We start from the raw sequence: 14,262 nt of genomic DNA on the forward strand, positions 1-14,262 counted from the left end.
TCAAGGCCTGGGTGGGAAGAGGTTAAGGTCAAGCCCATTAGTTCCTGCCCACTCCTGGCCCTAACTCAGGGCCAAGGAGGCCCAAGGCCACGCTCCATGCCCAAGCCCTGCCCTCCATGCATCCTCCAAGGCCAGCCCCAGCCCCATGGACCCCCACTTCACCCACCTGAGGCCCAAGGACTGTGGGCAGGAAGGAACTTTAAGAAGCATCTTACTTTCCTGCATCACGGCCCAGCATCCACTCCTTTGCTCTAGCCCTGCCCATCTGGTCACCCTATGCTTTCATGGCTTTCAGCTGATGAGACCCTGGCCTGAAGCCCTGAGTGAGTCTGGCGGAAGCCCGTGGTGGGGGGCGGGGGGCGTCTTTCAAGGAAGCCCATCCTGCCTAGGGTGTCATTCCTCAGCCCTGCTTCCAGCTCCCTGCCTCCTCCTCAGTCATTCCTGCAGTGGCCCCGGGGCATCCTTCCTTACCAGGCCCTCTGCTTCAGGCTTGGCCTCCTCTGACTCCGATACCAGCCTTTGAACTCACAGCAACCCCCTCTGCCTCGAAGCTGCCACACACAGCGCTCCCAGCTCACCTGCTCCAGGAAAGCCATGAAACTTCTGGCTGGCGAGTCTGGTCCCTACTCCTCTCTAACCATCCCTACCCCCGCTATCGCCAGCCCTGGCAGGGTCCCGCAAACAGACCCTACATTAATTAGGCACCTACTGTGTGCCAGGCCCCACCCCACCGGGTTCACCAGCTCTGAGCCCTGGGCCACTGGGCCAGGGTCTGGGCCTCCTGGGGAGCTGACCCTTTCGGCCCGCCCCCGCCCCGCCCCCTCCCGGCTTTGGGTGCTGCCCAGACGGTGAATAATGCGGGGCCTGGTGGCTGGAGTGCTGGGAGGGGGCCGGGCAGGGGTGGAGGCTGATGGCGGCGGGTGGAGGCTCCTGAGAGGGCGCAGGCCACCCCAGCCACCGCGCCCCTATCCCTGGGGCCCCGGAGACGCACGGGCGCCCCTTCCCCAGGAAGCTGCGCAGTCTCCCTGCGGGGCTCAGGGGGGCGCCCACTGACCCACATCAGCCAGGCCTGGGAGTGAGGGGCGTGGCCAGCGCAGGGGGGGAGGGGCTGATGAGAGACCGACGGAAGGACAGAGAGACATAGGCTAGGGCAGAGCCCAGCGCGAGCTGCAGAGCAGAGCACCGCCACCGCCCAGGCTATATTTGTCCCCGCGGAACCCCCTCCAAGCTGGGAGGGGACCTCGCCCTCCTTTGGCCCGGGGACCCCAAGCATCCTTGGCGTCCCGTTCCGCCGTGCCCTCCATCTGTGCCCTGCCGCGACGTGGCAGCGCCGGCGTCCTTGCTGCAGCCCGCCCTCCGTGACTCAGTTTCTCCTGGGGACCCGAAGGCCCGGCTGCCCTGCTTCCGCCTCCACACGTCCACCTTCCTGCCCGGCACCCTCACGTCCACCAGCGACGCTGCAAGGTTACCCTTGCTCGCCCCATCAACCACCAACACCAGGTGAGGACAATCCGCATTAGGTTAGGGGCAGGCATAAGAGTGGGCAGGTGTGGCTCGGGTGTATCCTGTAGTGATCCGCTCTGCTGCGCGTGTGTCACCATGGGCAGTGACAGGTGCTGGGTGTCCTGGGGCTTAGGTGAGCCTGGGTCCCGGCCTGGAGTGCTACCTGTCCCGGGCACCTGTGTGTGTCTCTCTAGCGAGTATGGCAGAGGATGTGCCTGTGTGTGGGTTTCTTGGTCCATGCCTGACCACTCTGGGTCCTGTGGTGCCCCAGCCCGCGAGGGTGCCAGGGCGCTGGTGGAGCTGTTAGCACACTTCTGGTTGGTTGTGTCTGCGACCACTGTAACCGTGTCATGATAAACCACTGGCTATCTGGCCTGGGTCCTGTCCCTTTGTCTCAAACCTGTCCCTTTGTGTGCCCACTGGACAACCCTGAGTGGTGAGCACTGGGAGGATGCCCACTGGGCAGATAACGAAACTGAGGCTCCAAGGGAACGTGTGAGTTAGGGCCAAAGCTCAGCTTTAACCCTGTCAGTCTGAATGTGGAGCCCCTGCTCTGCATCTTCTGTGTTGGGGGCCTGGTTGGTGTCACAAACAGGAAAAGTTCCCGGAAATTGAGCCTGTGGTGAGGGGAAGTGGGGGTGGGGGCGGGGAGGGGGGTGCTGGGGGCTGACAATGTCCCTGTGTGTATGAGTGTGGCTATGTGAGCATCTGTGGCTGTACAAGGGCGTGGAGGGGGCCCACACCCACAGGCGGGCGGGTCTGCATCAGTCACAGGGACTGATCAGAGACTGGCCCAGACCCGGCAGTTTCTGGCGAGAGCACATTGCCATTCGCCACCAGGGCAGCATCAAGAGGACTTAGGAAACGGGGAGCTAGGCTGAGATCAGAGGTCACACCGAGAGCTGCCACCTGGTTGCCCCACGCACCCAGCCAGGAGATAAGCGGTGAGCACGGCCAGGGGCAGGAAGGGTGCACCGCACAGCTGAGGCAGAGGCTGGGGCAGCAGGAGCAGGTCAGGCCTGGGAAGACCAGCCAGAAGCCCCGCAGGGACCTGGTGTCCTTGTCATCCCCATTTCACAGAAGGGGAAACTGAGTCTCAGCAAGTTTGAGCCCCCAGCTTGGCAGGGGTAGATCTCGGACATTAGTCTGAGCTTGTCTGAGGTCACTGTCACCCCTGGGGGATGCTGGGTGGGCCACGGGGACAGGAAGCCCAGGCAGGCGAGGGGGTGGGGTGACAAGAGAGAAAGGGACTTGTGGAGAGATAGAAGGCTTTCTGGAAGGAGAGGAGGAATGGAGCAGGCGATGACAGGCAGAGGAGGGGCCTGGTTCCTGGGAACTGAAGGCCACATTCCATCAGGGCCACAGTGGGGGGAGCCCAGCCCAGCGCCCAGGCCTCTGGGACAACAGTGGATGGAGCCCACCCCCCTGCCAGCCTCTTCCAGGTGGGCTGTGGGAGCACGGAATGTCCGTCCTCAGAGAGGAGCCAGAACCCGAGACAGAACTATCTGGAATCCAGGACCCAGCCACATTCCTATCAAAGTTCTAGAACTGCAGCCCCCTGAAATTCTAGACTCTTGGAGGCTTTCGGGTTCCAGAACTGGGAGCTCACTCAAGATCCAGAACCCTAGACCTTCAAAGTCCAAACCTTGGGAGTTCTTTTTTGTGGTGCAGTGGGTTAAGAATCTGATGGCAGCAGTTCGGGTCACTACAGAGGTTCAGGTTTGATCCCCGGCCTGGTGGCATAGTGTGCCAAGGATCAGGAATTGCCACAGCTGCCGCTCAGGTCTTGCAGCCGCGGCTGGAATTCAGACCCTGGCCCAGGAACTTCCATGTGCCATGGGTGCAGGCATTAAAAAAAAAAGTCAGAGTTCCCATTGTGGCACAGCAGAAACGAATCTGATTAGCATCCATGAGGAGGCAGGTTCGATCCCTGGCCTCACTCAGTGGGTTAAGAATCCGGAGTTGCTGTGAGCTGTGGTGTAGGTCGCAGATGCAGCTCAGATCCTGCGCTGTTGTGGTGGTGGTGTAGGCCGGCGGCTGCAGCTCTGATTCGACCCTTAGCCTGGGAACCTTCACATGCTGAGGGTGCGGCCCTAAAAAAACAAAAAAGAAAGTCCAAACCTCCCCACTTTATGACCAGAGAATCCTGGGTTTGTCCATCTAATCTGGGTCCATGCGTCCCACAAGGCACAGAATGAGATCGATTCCCCCAAAGGCCACACAGCGGTGCTTCTGAACCTTGGGCTGGGATAAAGACAGTCCCCTGCAGGGTGGAGGCCCTGCCATCTCTCCTGGCCAGTGTGGGAGGGGAAGGGAGACCTTACCAGGTGCCCCTCCTGGCCTGCTTGCCTGGGGAACTTGAGCTGGCCACTATCACCTGAACCCGTGGGGGAGACTGGAAACTGCAGGCTGGGGCCAGAGGGAGTAGTACCAGTTTCCAGCCTCCCCCAGGCCAAGGGCCCTGGGTCACTGGTTTGTTCCCAGGCCTGGGAGGTGTGAGGCAGGGTGTGTGACCCTGCGTGCGTAACCTTCTGCATGAGGGTAGGGGACCAGGGAACCATGAGACTCAGGAGCTGGCAGTCCCTTCTGGCTGAGGCTGGGACGATGACCGCAGGGGCGGCCTGAGTCCCCAGGAATGTTTAGAAACAGCTGCATACCAGCTCTGGCGGGAGAGAGAGGGAGGGAGGAAGCCTCTGGAGGGAGAAGGAGGGAGGGAGGAAGTGAGAGCCCTGTTCCAGGAGGAATCCAAGGGCAGGCCAAATGTGAGAAGGCAAAGAGCACGCCCTTGCCCGGAGCAAAGGGCTCAGATGTCCAGGCGCATGGAAAACCCCCACCCCACCCTCTCTGGGCCTCAGTTTCCCCACTCGAGGCCACACCCCCAACAAAGTGGCAGTGGCCTTGGCTCTCTGCGTGGGAGGGACCTCAGTGCAACTGGCTGTCAGGAGCTGGATAATTTATGAGGCTAGATAAGGAGTTGCTGAGCTGAATCAACAAGATGGAGTGTGAGGGGCGGCTTGGGACATTCACTGCAGAGGCCCCGACCCCAGGCACTGCTGTGGGGACCAGCACGAACTCAGCATCGACATGGGCTGAGGCGTTCCCGTCGTGGCTCAGTGGTTAATGAATCCGACTAGGAATCATGAGGTTGTGGGTTCGATCCCTGGCCTTGCTCTGGGTTAAGGATCCAGCATTGCCGTGAGCTGTGGTGTGCCCACTCGGATCCCGCGTTACTGTGGCTCTGGCATAGGCTGACAGCTACAGCTCCGATTAGACCCCTAGCCTGGGAACCTCCATATGCCACGGAAGCGGCCCTAGAAATGGCAAAAAGATTTAAAAAAAAAAAAGGTCTGACTCCCCTAAGGTCAGTGAGAGGGTTCCTGGCAAAGTCAGAATTCAAATCCAGTCTAACTTTTTAGAAAATTCTAGCCCTTCTTCAGGAAAAGTCCAATGATACGATGCTCCAGGCCCAGCTCCTACCAGCCTCCACCTAACTGGCGTGGTTTTGACTCACTTACGTTTGCATATAACAAGGCCTGAGTTTAAATCTCTGATCAACTCAGGCTGGGCTGTGGGACCTTGGACTAGTTATTTAACCTCTCGGTGCGCCTCAGGTTCCCTGCTTCTGCAAAATGGGGTTCATAATAGGACCTTTATAGGAGTTTCTCTCATGGCACAGCGGAAACAAATCCGACTAAAATCCATGAGGATTCAAGTTCGATCCCTGGCCTCCCTCAGTGGGTTGGGGATCTGGCGTTGCCTGGAGCTGAGGTTGCAGACATGGCTTGAATCCCACGTTGCTGTGGCTGTGGTGTAGGCCATCAGCTGCAGCTCAAATTGCACCCCTAGCCTGGGAACTTCCATATGCTGTAGGTGCGGCCCTGAAAAGCAAAACAAAAAAATAGGACCTTTATGAACTTTAACCACCTGGAAACTCCTTACCTCCCACGGTCCTGCCTCCCCCCACGTTTGCCCACTCTGATCCTGCCCCCCGGTGCCCCCTCAGTGCCAACACAAGGATGGCTCGTGATATGTGCCTGGGGCAGGAGGCTGGGGACCTGAATGCTAGCCCTGGGCTCGTGGTGACCGTATGCCCTCCTTGTCGTGTCCTTTGGGAGAATTGGGAGCTGGTTTTTGAATGGTCTCGTTATATTTCTACTCAAAATCCCCACATCTGGCCAGCTGGTCCACACGTCTCTCCAGACTTCTCCCCTGACCCCACACCGGGTAATGGGTGCTTCCTGCTGCTGTTTATAGCCCATCCCTGGGGACCCTGTCGCTCCAAACCAGCTGTTTTTTGTTCCCAGAATGGAACTGGATTTCTGGGTTTCTTTCTTATTAAGTAAAAATTGGGGAGGGGGAGAATATTCATGAAGCCAGTACATGAAGAAGGGTCTCCCTAAAACACAGGTGGGGGTGGGTCTCCCCCACAGGCCTTCACAGGAAATTGTGACCCTCAAGACTGACCTCAGAGCTGGCACAAGAGCCAGCGACCTCTGGCCATTTGTTCTTCCCACACTGGACATGTGAAATCTATCGTGGATGATGCAGCCTGACAAGGGGTCAGATAGATGACCAACAGGGAAATGGAAGTTTAGAGAGAAGAAATCATTTGCCTGGGGCCACATGGTGCATACCCGGGCTGGAGTTCAAACCCAGAGTTTCTCAGCCCCTCTCTGCAACTTTGCAAATACTAACTGATATCCTCCAGGAGTTCCAGAGGAGACAGAACTCATCGTCACCCTTGAGGGTCACTGAGCCAGGGTCAGGACAGAGGTGGAGCTAGTGGTAGTAGTAAAAGTAATACTGAGTTGGGGTGTGAGGTCAGGAAAGGCTTCCTCAAGAAGGGGATATTTGAGCTGGGGTATTGAAGGTTGTATAGGAGTCCACCAGGGCTGTTCAGACTAAACTGCAGGATGAATCACCAGCAAATCTTCTCTGCCCACCTCCCCACCAGGTGTGCCTGAGCCAGTGCCAGCCCGCCCCACCTGCAGCCTTGGCCTGATGCGGTGGTGACCCTCCCTGCTCTGCTCTGGCACCATGTGGCTCAATGGCAGTTCTCTGGGGCCCTGTTTCCGGCCAACAAACATCACACTGGAGGAGCGGCGCCTGATTGCCTCCCCCTGGTTCGCGGCCTCCTTCTGCCTGGTGGGCCTGGCCTCCAACCTGCTGGCACTAGGCGTGCTGGCGGGTGCGAGGCAGGGCAGCTCTTATGGGCGCTCCTCCTTCCTGACCTTCCTCTGCGGCCTGGTCCTCACTGACTTCATGGGACTGTTGTCCACCGGTGCCATCGTGGTGTCCCAGCATGCTGCCCTCTTCGACTGGCAGGCCGTGGACCCTAGCTGCCGCCTCTGCCACTTCATGGGTGTCATCATGGTCTTTTTTGGCCTGTGTCCGCTGCTGCTGGGAGCTGCTATGGCCTCAGAGCGCTTCCTGGGCATCACCCGGCCCTTCTCGCGCCCTACGGCCACTTCACATCGCCGGGCCTGGGCCATGGTGGGACTGGTGTGGGCCACCGCGCTGGTGCTGGGCCTGCTGCCCCTGCTGGGAGTGGGCCGCTACACCGTGCAGTACCCGGGCTCCTGGTGCTTCCTCACGCTCGGCAGCGAGCCAGGAGATGTGGCTTTTGGCCTCCTCTTTGCCTGTTTCGGCAGCCTCTCTGTGGGGCTATCCTTCCTGCTCAACACAATCAGCGTCGCCACCCTGTGCTTTGTCTACCACGGGCAGGAGACCGCCCAGCAGCGCCCGCGGGACTGCGAGGTCGAGATGATGGCTCAGCTCATGGGCATCATGGTGGTGGCCAGTATCTGCTGGATGCCACTGCTGGTGAGTGGCGGGTATGGGGGTTCCTGCCAGGGGGCTCCCACCACCCTTGGGGACTAGGCCTTGGTTCATCCCAAATGAATTCCTAGCCCTCAGGTTCTCATCTGCCTGAGAAAATGTGGGCAATGCCACCAATGTTCAGGGTCCTTCCTTGAGGAGCTCATGAACAAGACACAGAGAACCCCAACCAGGACTGGGGCGGAGGCAGTGTCCTGGGCCTGGGATGCCCAGGGAGGGGCTCTAGGGCTCCCTCTGGGGTATCAAGGAAGGCTTTTCAGAAGAGGGGCATCGGAGCTGGGGTTTTGAAGGATGAAGAGGAGTTTGCCTGCTAGACTAAAACAGGGAAGGCATTCTAGGTAGAATTACCAAATCATCAAACACATACTAAGTCTATTTTGTGCCTAGTGCTGAGCTGGACCCCAGCCCTGTACAGAATTTTCCCTGAGTCAAGGGAGCTTGTCGAAGTCCTTCCACGGATTGATGTAACTGGCCACTTGGAGTGGTTATTTTTCCATCTCTGATTAGATCAGGACAAGCCTGGAATCTGGAATCATATACTTGGCTTCCCACTCCTGTGCAGCAAGGACTTACCTTGTGACGCTAGCTATGGGCTTCCCTCCTCCAGCCTCAAATTCCTCTCATCATGGGGATTATTAAAAAGGTGTCTGCCTCAGAAGATCCTGTTTTGGCACAGCAGAAACGAATCCAACTAGTATCCATGAGGATGTAGATTCAATCCCTGGCCTCGCTCAGTGGATTAAAGGATCCAGCATTGCCATGAGCCGTGGTGTAGGTTGCAGATGCGGCTCAGATCCTGCGTTGCTGTGGCTCTGGCCAGCAGCCGTAGCTCCAATTTGACCCCTAGCCTGGGAACTTCCATAGGTCACGGCCCTAAAAAAGCAAAAAATAAAAATAAATAAAAAGATATACGTCTCTCAGTGACAGTGAGGATGAAATCAGCTCATTTATTCATTTGTTCCTCCAACAAACATTTGTGGAGTGACTATTATGTTGCTGGCTCTGGTCTAGGCACCGAGGACACAAAAAGTTTTTTCCAGGGGAAAAAAACTGACAAAAATACTTTTTTTTTTTTTGTCTTTTTGCTATTTCTTGGGCCGCTCCTGTGGCATATGGAGGTTCCCAGGCTAGGGGTCTAATCGGAGCTGTGGCCGCCAGCCTACGCCAGAGCCACAGCAACGCAGGATCCGAGCCGTGTCTGCAACCTACACCACAGCTCACGGCAATGCCGGATCGTTAACCCACTGAGCAAGGGCAGGGACCGAACCCGCAACCTCATGGTTCCTAGTCAGATTCGTTAACCACTGCGCCACGACGGGAACTCCTTTTTTTTTTTTTTTTTTTTTTACAAAAATACTTGACTTCCTGGAGCTCTTAGGCAGTGGGGAAAACAGAAAATAAACATAGTAGGAGTTTCCTTTGTGGCTCAGTGGTTAATGAACCCAGCTAGGATCCATGAGGATGTGGGTTTGGTCCCTTGCCATGCTCAGTGGGTTAAAGATCTGGCATTCCCTGGAGCTGTGGTGTACATAGCAGACTCTGCTTGGATCCTGTGTTGCTGTGGCTGTGACATAGGCCAGCAGCTGCAGCTCCGATTCGACCCCTATCCTGGGAACTTCCATACGCCACAGGTGCGGGTCTAAAAAGCAAAAAAAAAAAAAGAAAGAAAGAAACATAGTATATAAATAAGTGAAGTGGTAGATATTAGGAAGTGATAAGGGGTAAACCAAAACTAAAACCTGTGGGATAGGAGAATTACAAATTTGATTTTGCTTTGTTTTGCTGAGAATGCTTTTACACGTGTGAATGGTGAGAGAAAAAATAGAAAGGAGCATAAGTTTCTGTGATATGTGAAAATAACATGAAACTCAAATTTCTGCATCCAAAAACAGAGCATTAGTACACAGTCACACCTATTTGTTTCGTGGTAACTTTCTTGCTACAACGGCAGAGACAAAAGTTGTTTTGACAGAGACCATGTTTAAAACGTTTACTATTTGGCCCTTTAGGGAAAAGTTTGCCACCAAAGGGGGCCCAAGAAACATTTCATGATTCAGTGATTCTACCTAGCATATCTTCTCCATTTTTTTTTTTTTTGGCTAGCAGTTAAACTCCTATTCATCCTTCAAAACCCTAGCTCCAGTGGTTTTAGTGCAGGGCAGGGCCCATCCTGGGTGTTCCAAGAGAGTAGAAGCTGGAAGGCAGGGAGGAGAAGGAGGCTGAGGCAGATCCTTTTTAGGGACCTCTTGATGAAGGCGACGTTTGAGAAAAGACATGGAGGAGGTGAGGGAATGAACCATGAGGAGATCTGGGGTAGAGGGAACATTCCAGGCAGAGGGCACGGCCAGTGCAAAGGTCCTGGGACAGGACTATACCCCGAGTGTTGGAGGAACAGCGAAGAGGCTGGTGTGGCTGGAGGAGAGTGAGTGAGAGGGAGAGAGGAAGTGATGGGGGTGCAGGGAGGGGACAGGGCAGATTGTGCAGGCCTTGTGGGTGGCAGGGAAGACTTTTACCAAGAGGGAGGCAGGAGCCCTGGAGGGCTGTGAACAGAGGAGAACCTGACTCAGGTGTTCATGGGCATCCTCTAGATGCCTCCCAATAAATAATAAGGACAAGAATTTTAAGCAAGTGCAAAAATGGCCTTAGCTCTATGAGACCAGGCTGGAGAGGGACACCCCAGGGACAGAACAGAAGCACATTTCACAGGCAGAGCTGGGAAATCCTGTAACGTCACTCCCTGCTACCCCTCAGTGCCTGCAGCTGGGACTCACCCCAGGTACCAGTTTCTTGCCGACTTCCTGCTTCCTTCCCCAGTTGGGTGCACAAGTCTGGCACCTTGCAAGGACCCTGACTTGCCAGACTCAGGCAGGTCCACACCATGTACATGATGCCCAGCCTCTTCCTCCTTGCCCTCCAGCCTCTACTCTCTTGGAATACCAGAATGCGCCCTGCTCTGAAACATTGCAACTGAGGCTTTGAAGTATGAATAGGAGTTCAACTGCCAGATCAAAACCAGAAAGTCATCCCAGGAAGAATCATTGAATCATGAAATGATTCCTGAGTCCTCTTTGGTGGCAATTTTTTTTCTTTTTTCTTTCTTTCTTCTTTTTTTTTTTTTTTTTTTTGGTCCCACCCAAAACATATGGAAGTTCCCAGGCTAGGGGTCGAATTAGAGCTACAGCTGTCGGCTTACACCACAGCTCATGGCAATGCCGGATCCCTGACGCACTGAGTGAGGCCAGGGATCCAACCTGCATCCTCATAGATACCAGTTGGATTCGCTTCCTCTGGGCCACAGTGGGAACTACAAGTTTTTTTTCTTAAAGGGCCACATAGTCAACATTCTTTTTTTTTTCCTTTTAGGGCCATACCCACGGCATATGGAGGTTCCCAGGCTAGGGGTCTAATCGGAGCTGTAGCCACCAGCCTCCACCACAGCCACGGCAACGCGGGATCTGAGCCGTGTCTGTGACCTGCACCACAGCTCACGGCAATGCCAGATCCTTAACCCACTGAGCGAGGCCAGGGATCAAACCCACAACCTCACGGTTCCTAATTGGATTCTTTTCTACTGCACCACAATGGGAACTCTGGTAGAGTCAACATTTTAAACGCAGTCTCTTGTCACAATGACTTTTTTCTGCTGTTGTGGCATGAAAGCTACACGGAAAAGAACAGCACAGCTGTGAGCCAATAGGACCTCATTTATGGACTCTGAAATTTGAATTTCATGTCATAGTCACATGTAAAAAACTATGCTTTCTATTTTTCCCTCACTATTTACACATGTAAAAACAATCTTCGCAAAACAACCAAGCAAACCAAAACAGCAAAAGTAAAGCCAACAACAACAAAAACAAAAACAAGCGGCAGGCCAGATTTGCTTCATGGGCCAGGTCCTACTCTGAACTCTCCCCTGGCTCCCTATGTCGCCAAGAAAGGCCCACAGACGCTCCCTTCAGACTGATCCAGGAAACTGCTGTTCACCATCTAGTTACCTCACCCAGGCCGGGTCAGGCTGGACAGTGCTTCCCTCACAGCTCTGCCCCTCCACCCCACTGCCCTGCTGCAGCCACCTTGCCACATGTCCTGACTGCACTGTGAGCCTTGCTAGTGAGATCCAGGTCTGTCTTGGCCACTGCAGTGTCCCCGGTATTACCCAGCACACAGTAGGTTGTCAGGAAACAATGGTAAAATAATAACTTATTTTAATATGATATATATAACAATAATGACTTATAATTATCAATATGAATTTTAATTATAAAGTACAACCCACATTATAATGAATTATTATATGGTTACCGTATCATAATTAATATATCCATCATTATGTAATATATTTATATAGCTATATATTATATAATTGTTAAATATTTTGTAACATATAACTACAGTTAAGGAGTTCCCTGGTGGCTCAGTGGGTTAAGGATCCAGCATTTTCACTGCTGTGGCTCTGGTTACTGCTATGACACGGGTTTGATCCCTGGCCCAGGAACTTCTGCTTACCTTGGGCATAGCCCAAAATAGCCATACTATAGTTTTATATATATATATTATATATATATTTTTTTTTGTATTTTGTCTTTTTAGGGCCACACCCACGGCATATGGAGGTTCCCAGGCTAGAGGTCAAATTGGAGCTGTTGCCATCGGCCTACACCAGAACCACAGCAACGCCAGATCTGAGCCGTGTCTACGACCTACACCACAGCTCACAGCAACATCGGATCCTTAACCCACTGAGCGAGGCCAGGGATCCATCCCACAACCTCATGGTTCCGAGTTGGATTCTTCTCCGCTGCGCCACAACAGGAACTCCATATATTATTAATTAACACTTAATAATTGTATCAATCATTATACAACAGTCACATAATTATATAGTTATATATAATTGTTCCATACTATAATTATATATTATAGTTATAGTCAATATATTAATTATCTGTAGCTAATTATATGATTATGTTCTATAATACTTTGTTATATATTGTGTAATATTAAATATAAAATCCAATATTTGGAGTTCCCTAGTGGCTCAGTGTGTAGTCACTGCTATGGCACAGGTTCAGTCCCCAGCCTGGGAACTTCTACATGGCACAGGTACAGCCTAAATAAATAAATAAGTAAAATAAAATAAGGAATAAAAAAAATGAAAGAAAAAATGTTTTAAAACCCAGTCTTTACTAAAATATATTTAAATGATTTAACATAAGAATTTAACATAAAAATGATTTCATATAAAATTGTCATAAACTCTAAATTTAAATAGAATATAAAATTACTTAAAGTATATAATATTCAATCCAATTATTTAATATACAGTTTGTGCCATAATTTTATTATATTCTAAAATTTGTATAAAATATAAACCTTTCATAAAACAATAACGCTGGTTGTCGTAGCGACGTAGCGATGCCACCTGTCCACACCTGCAAGTCCTCTTGTCTGCCACATTTAATCATGCCCAGAAGAGGAGCAGGGGAAGGGTGCTATCTTATGGCCACACCAACTGAAGCTCAGAGAGGTCAGGCCTCTCTCCCAAGGTCACACAGCACAGCGGTGGTAACACATCAGCACTGGAGCTTGGGGCCGGCTGGTGGAGGGCAGGGCTGACAATCAGCCTGGCCCTGGCTGACCCTCTGGCCCCTGGCAGGTCTTCATCGCCCAGACGGTGCTGCGGAGCCCGCCTGTCATGAGCCTGACTGGGCAGCTGCCCCGAGCTACGGAGCAACAGCTGCTCATCTACCTGCGCGTGGCCACCTGGAACCAGATCCTCGACCCCTGGGTGTACATCCTGTTTCGACGGGCAGTGATCCGGCGCCTCCACCCTCGCCTCAGCACCAGGTCCAGGTCGCTCTCTCTGCAACCTCAACTCTCCCGCAGGCCCACGATGCAGTAGAGTCTGGGCTGGACGTCGGTGGTGGCTCTGGATGGACAGCGGACAGTGACCCTGCCAGTGTGTCCCCCATTAAACCTTGGTCCTCCCTGATGGTCGCTGTGAGGTCCCGGGAGTCAGGAGTGCAGGATGGGCAAAGGGTTTGAGGGGCAGGATTGTGCACTGTCTTCCATCAGCCCCGAGGACCCCTGACTCTCCCCGATCCCCCTTTCCAAGGCCTCCCTCTCCCCTCCCTCAGCCCCCTCCCCACTCTGTGTCCCCTCCCAGCCCCAGGAAGGATGGGGGTGGTGATTGGGAGGGTGTCTGGGGGGAATCAGACTTGTAAGCCTCCCCTTCCAGAACTCCTCCAGAAATGGGGGTCGCTGGCTCCTGAGTATGACCTACTTACTTGGAGTACAGTTGGTTTCCCTTGACACCCCAACCCAAAAACGCTGTCTAGAAAAAAATTGAATGTGAATGGGTAAGATACCCTCCCTCTTGCCAAAATATAATCTCCACCTGGGCTTTATTTTCCTTTGGCTCTGGAATTGTTGATTGTTGAATTTCTTGCATCAGGATTCCTATCACCCCACTATCCAACCTTGGGGCAGCCTTGCGGGGCTAGGGCGGGCAGTGGAGAAAGCACAAGGGCTGGGCTAGCTTGTGGCTCCTCTCCCCACCTCCTTCACAGAGTCTTCCCTAAGCACTTTACAGCTTGGATCTCCTGGAACCCTCCCTACAGCCCCGAGGAGAGTGTTCTGGGATTAAACCCATTTTGCAGGTGAGGAAAAGAGAGGGCGACTGTGAGGTGCACGCCTGCTTCCTTCACTGCAGATGGGTGGACCCTACCATAAGCTTGTGGTTAGCCACCCACTCACTGAGCCCTTCAGATTCCCCAAACCTCAAACAAGCAGCCCCTGGCCCATAGCAGGTGCTCAATAAAGGCAGATTAACTGGCTGAATGACTGAGCTTTTATAGAGCACCATGTGTGTGCATGGGTACGTGAGCGTCTGCACAATTAGCACTTAATTACGTGCCT

The 14,262-nt window shown here is 53.4% G+C and overlaps 1 protein-coding gene across 1 annotated transcript; it reads left to right on the plus strand.

Annotated features, from left to right (window-relative positions):
• Positions 1 to 883: 883 nt before the first annotated feature.
• On the plus strand, positions 884 to 13,751 carry TBXA2R (thromboxane A2 receptor). The gene is made up of 3 exons (XM_047777548.1): positions 884 to 1,500; positions 6,458 to 7,326; positions 13,001 to 13,751. Exons 2-3 carry the CDS (start codon positions 6,541 to 6,543, stop codon positions 13,244 to 13,246), a joined length of 1,032 nt encoding a protein of 343 aa, XP_047633504.1. The 5' UTR covers positions 884 to 1,500; positions 6,458 to 6,540; the 3' UTR covers positions 13,247 to 13,751.
• Positions 13,752 to 14,262: the final 511 nt, after the last annotated feature.

The sequence above is a fragment of the Phacochoerus africanus genome, chromosome 4 (genome assembly GCF_016906955.1).
Source record: "Phacochoerus africanus isolate WHEZ1 chromosome 4, ROS_Pafr_v1, whole genome shotgun sequence".
Classification (NCBI taxonomy): domain Eukaryota; kingdom Metazoa; phylum Chordata; class Mammalia; order Artiodactyla; family Suidae; genus Phacochoerus; species Phacochoerus africanus.

Excerpts from the sequence above, each read along its gene's own strand:
- TBXA2R (XM_047777548.1), top strand. The coding sequence starts at position 6,541 with ATGTGGCTCAATGGCAGTTCTCTGGGGCCCTGTTTCCGGCCAACAAAC. Across the intron at positions 7,327-13,000 it reads TCTGCTGGATGCCACTGCTG|GTCTTCATCGCCCAGACGGT; the intron begins GTGAGTGGCGGG and ends GGCCCCTGGCAG.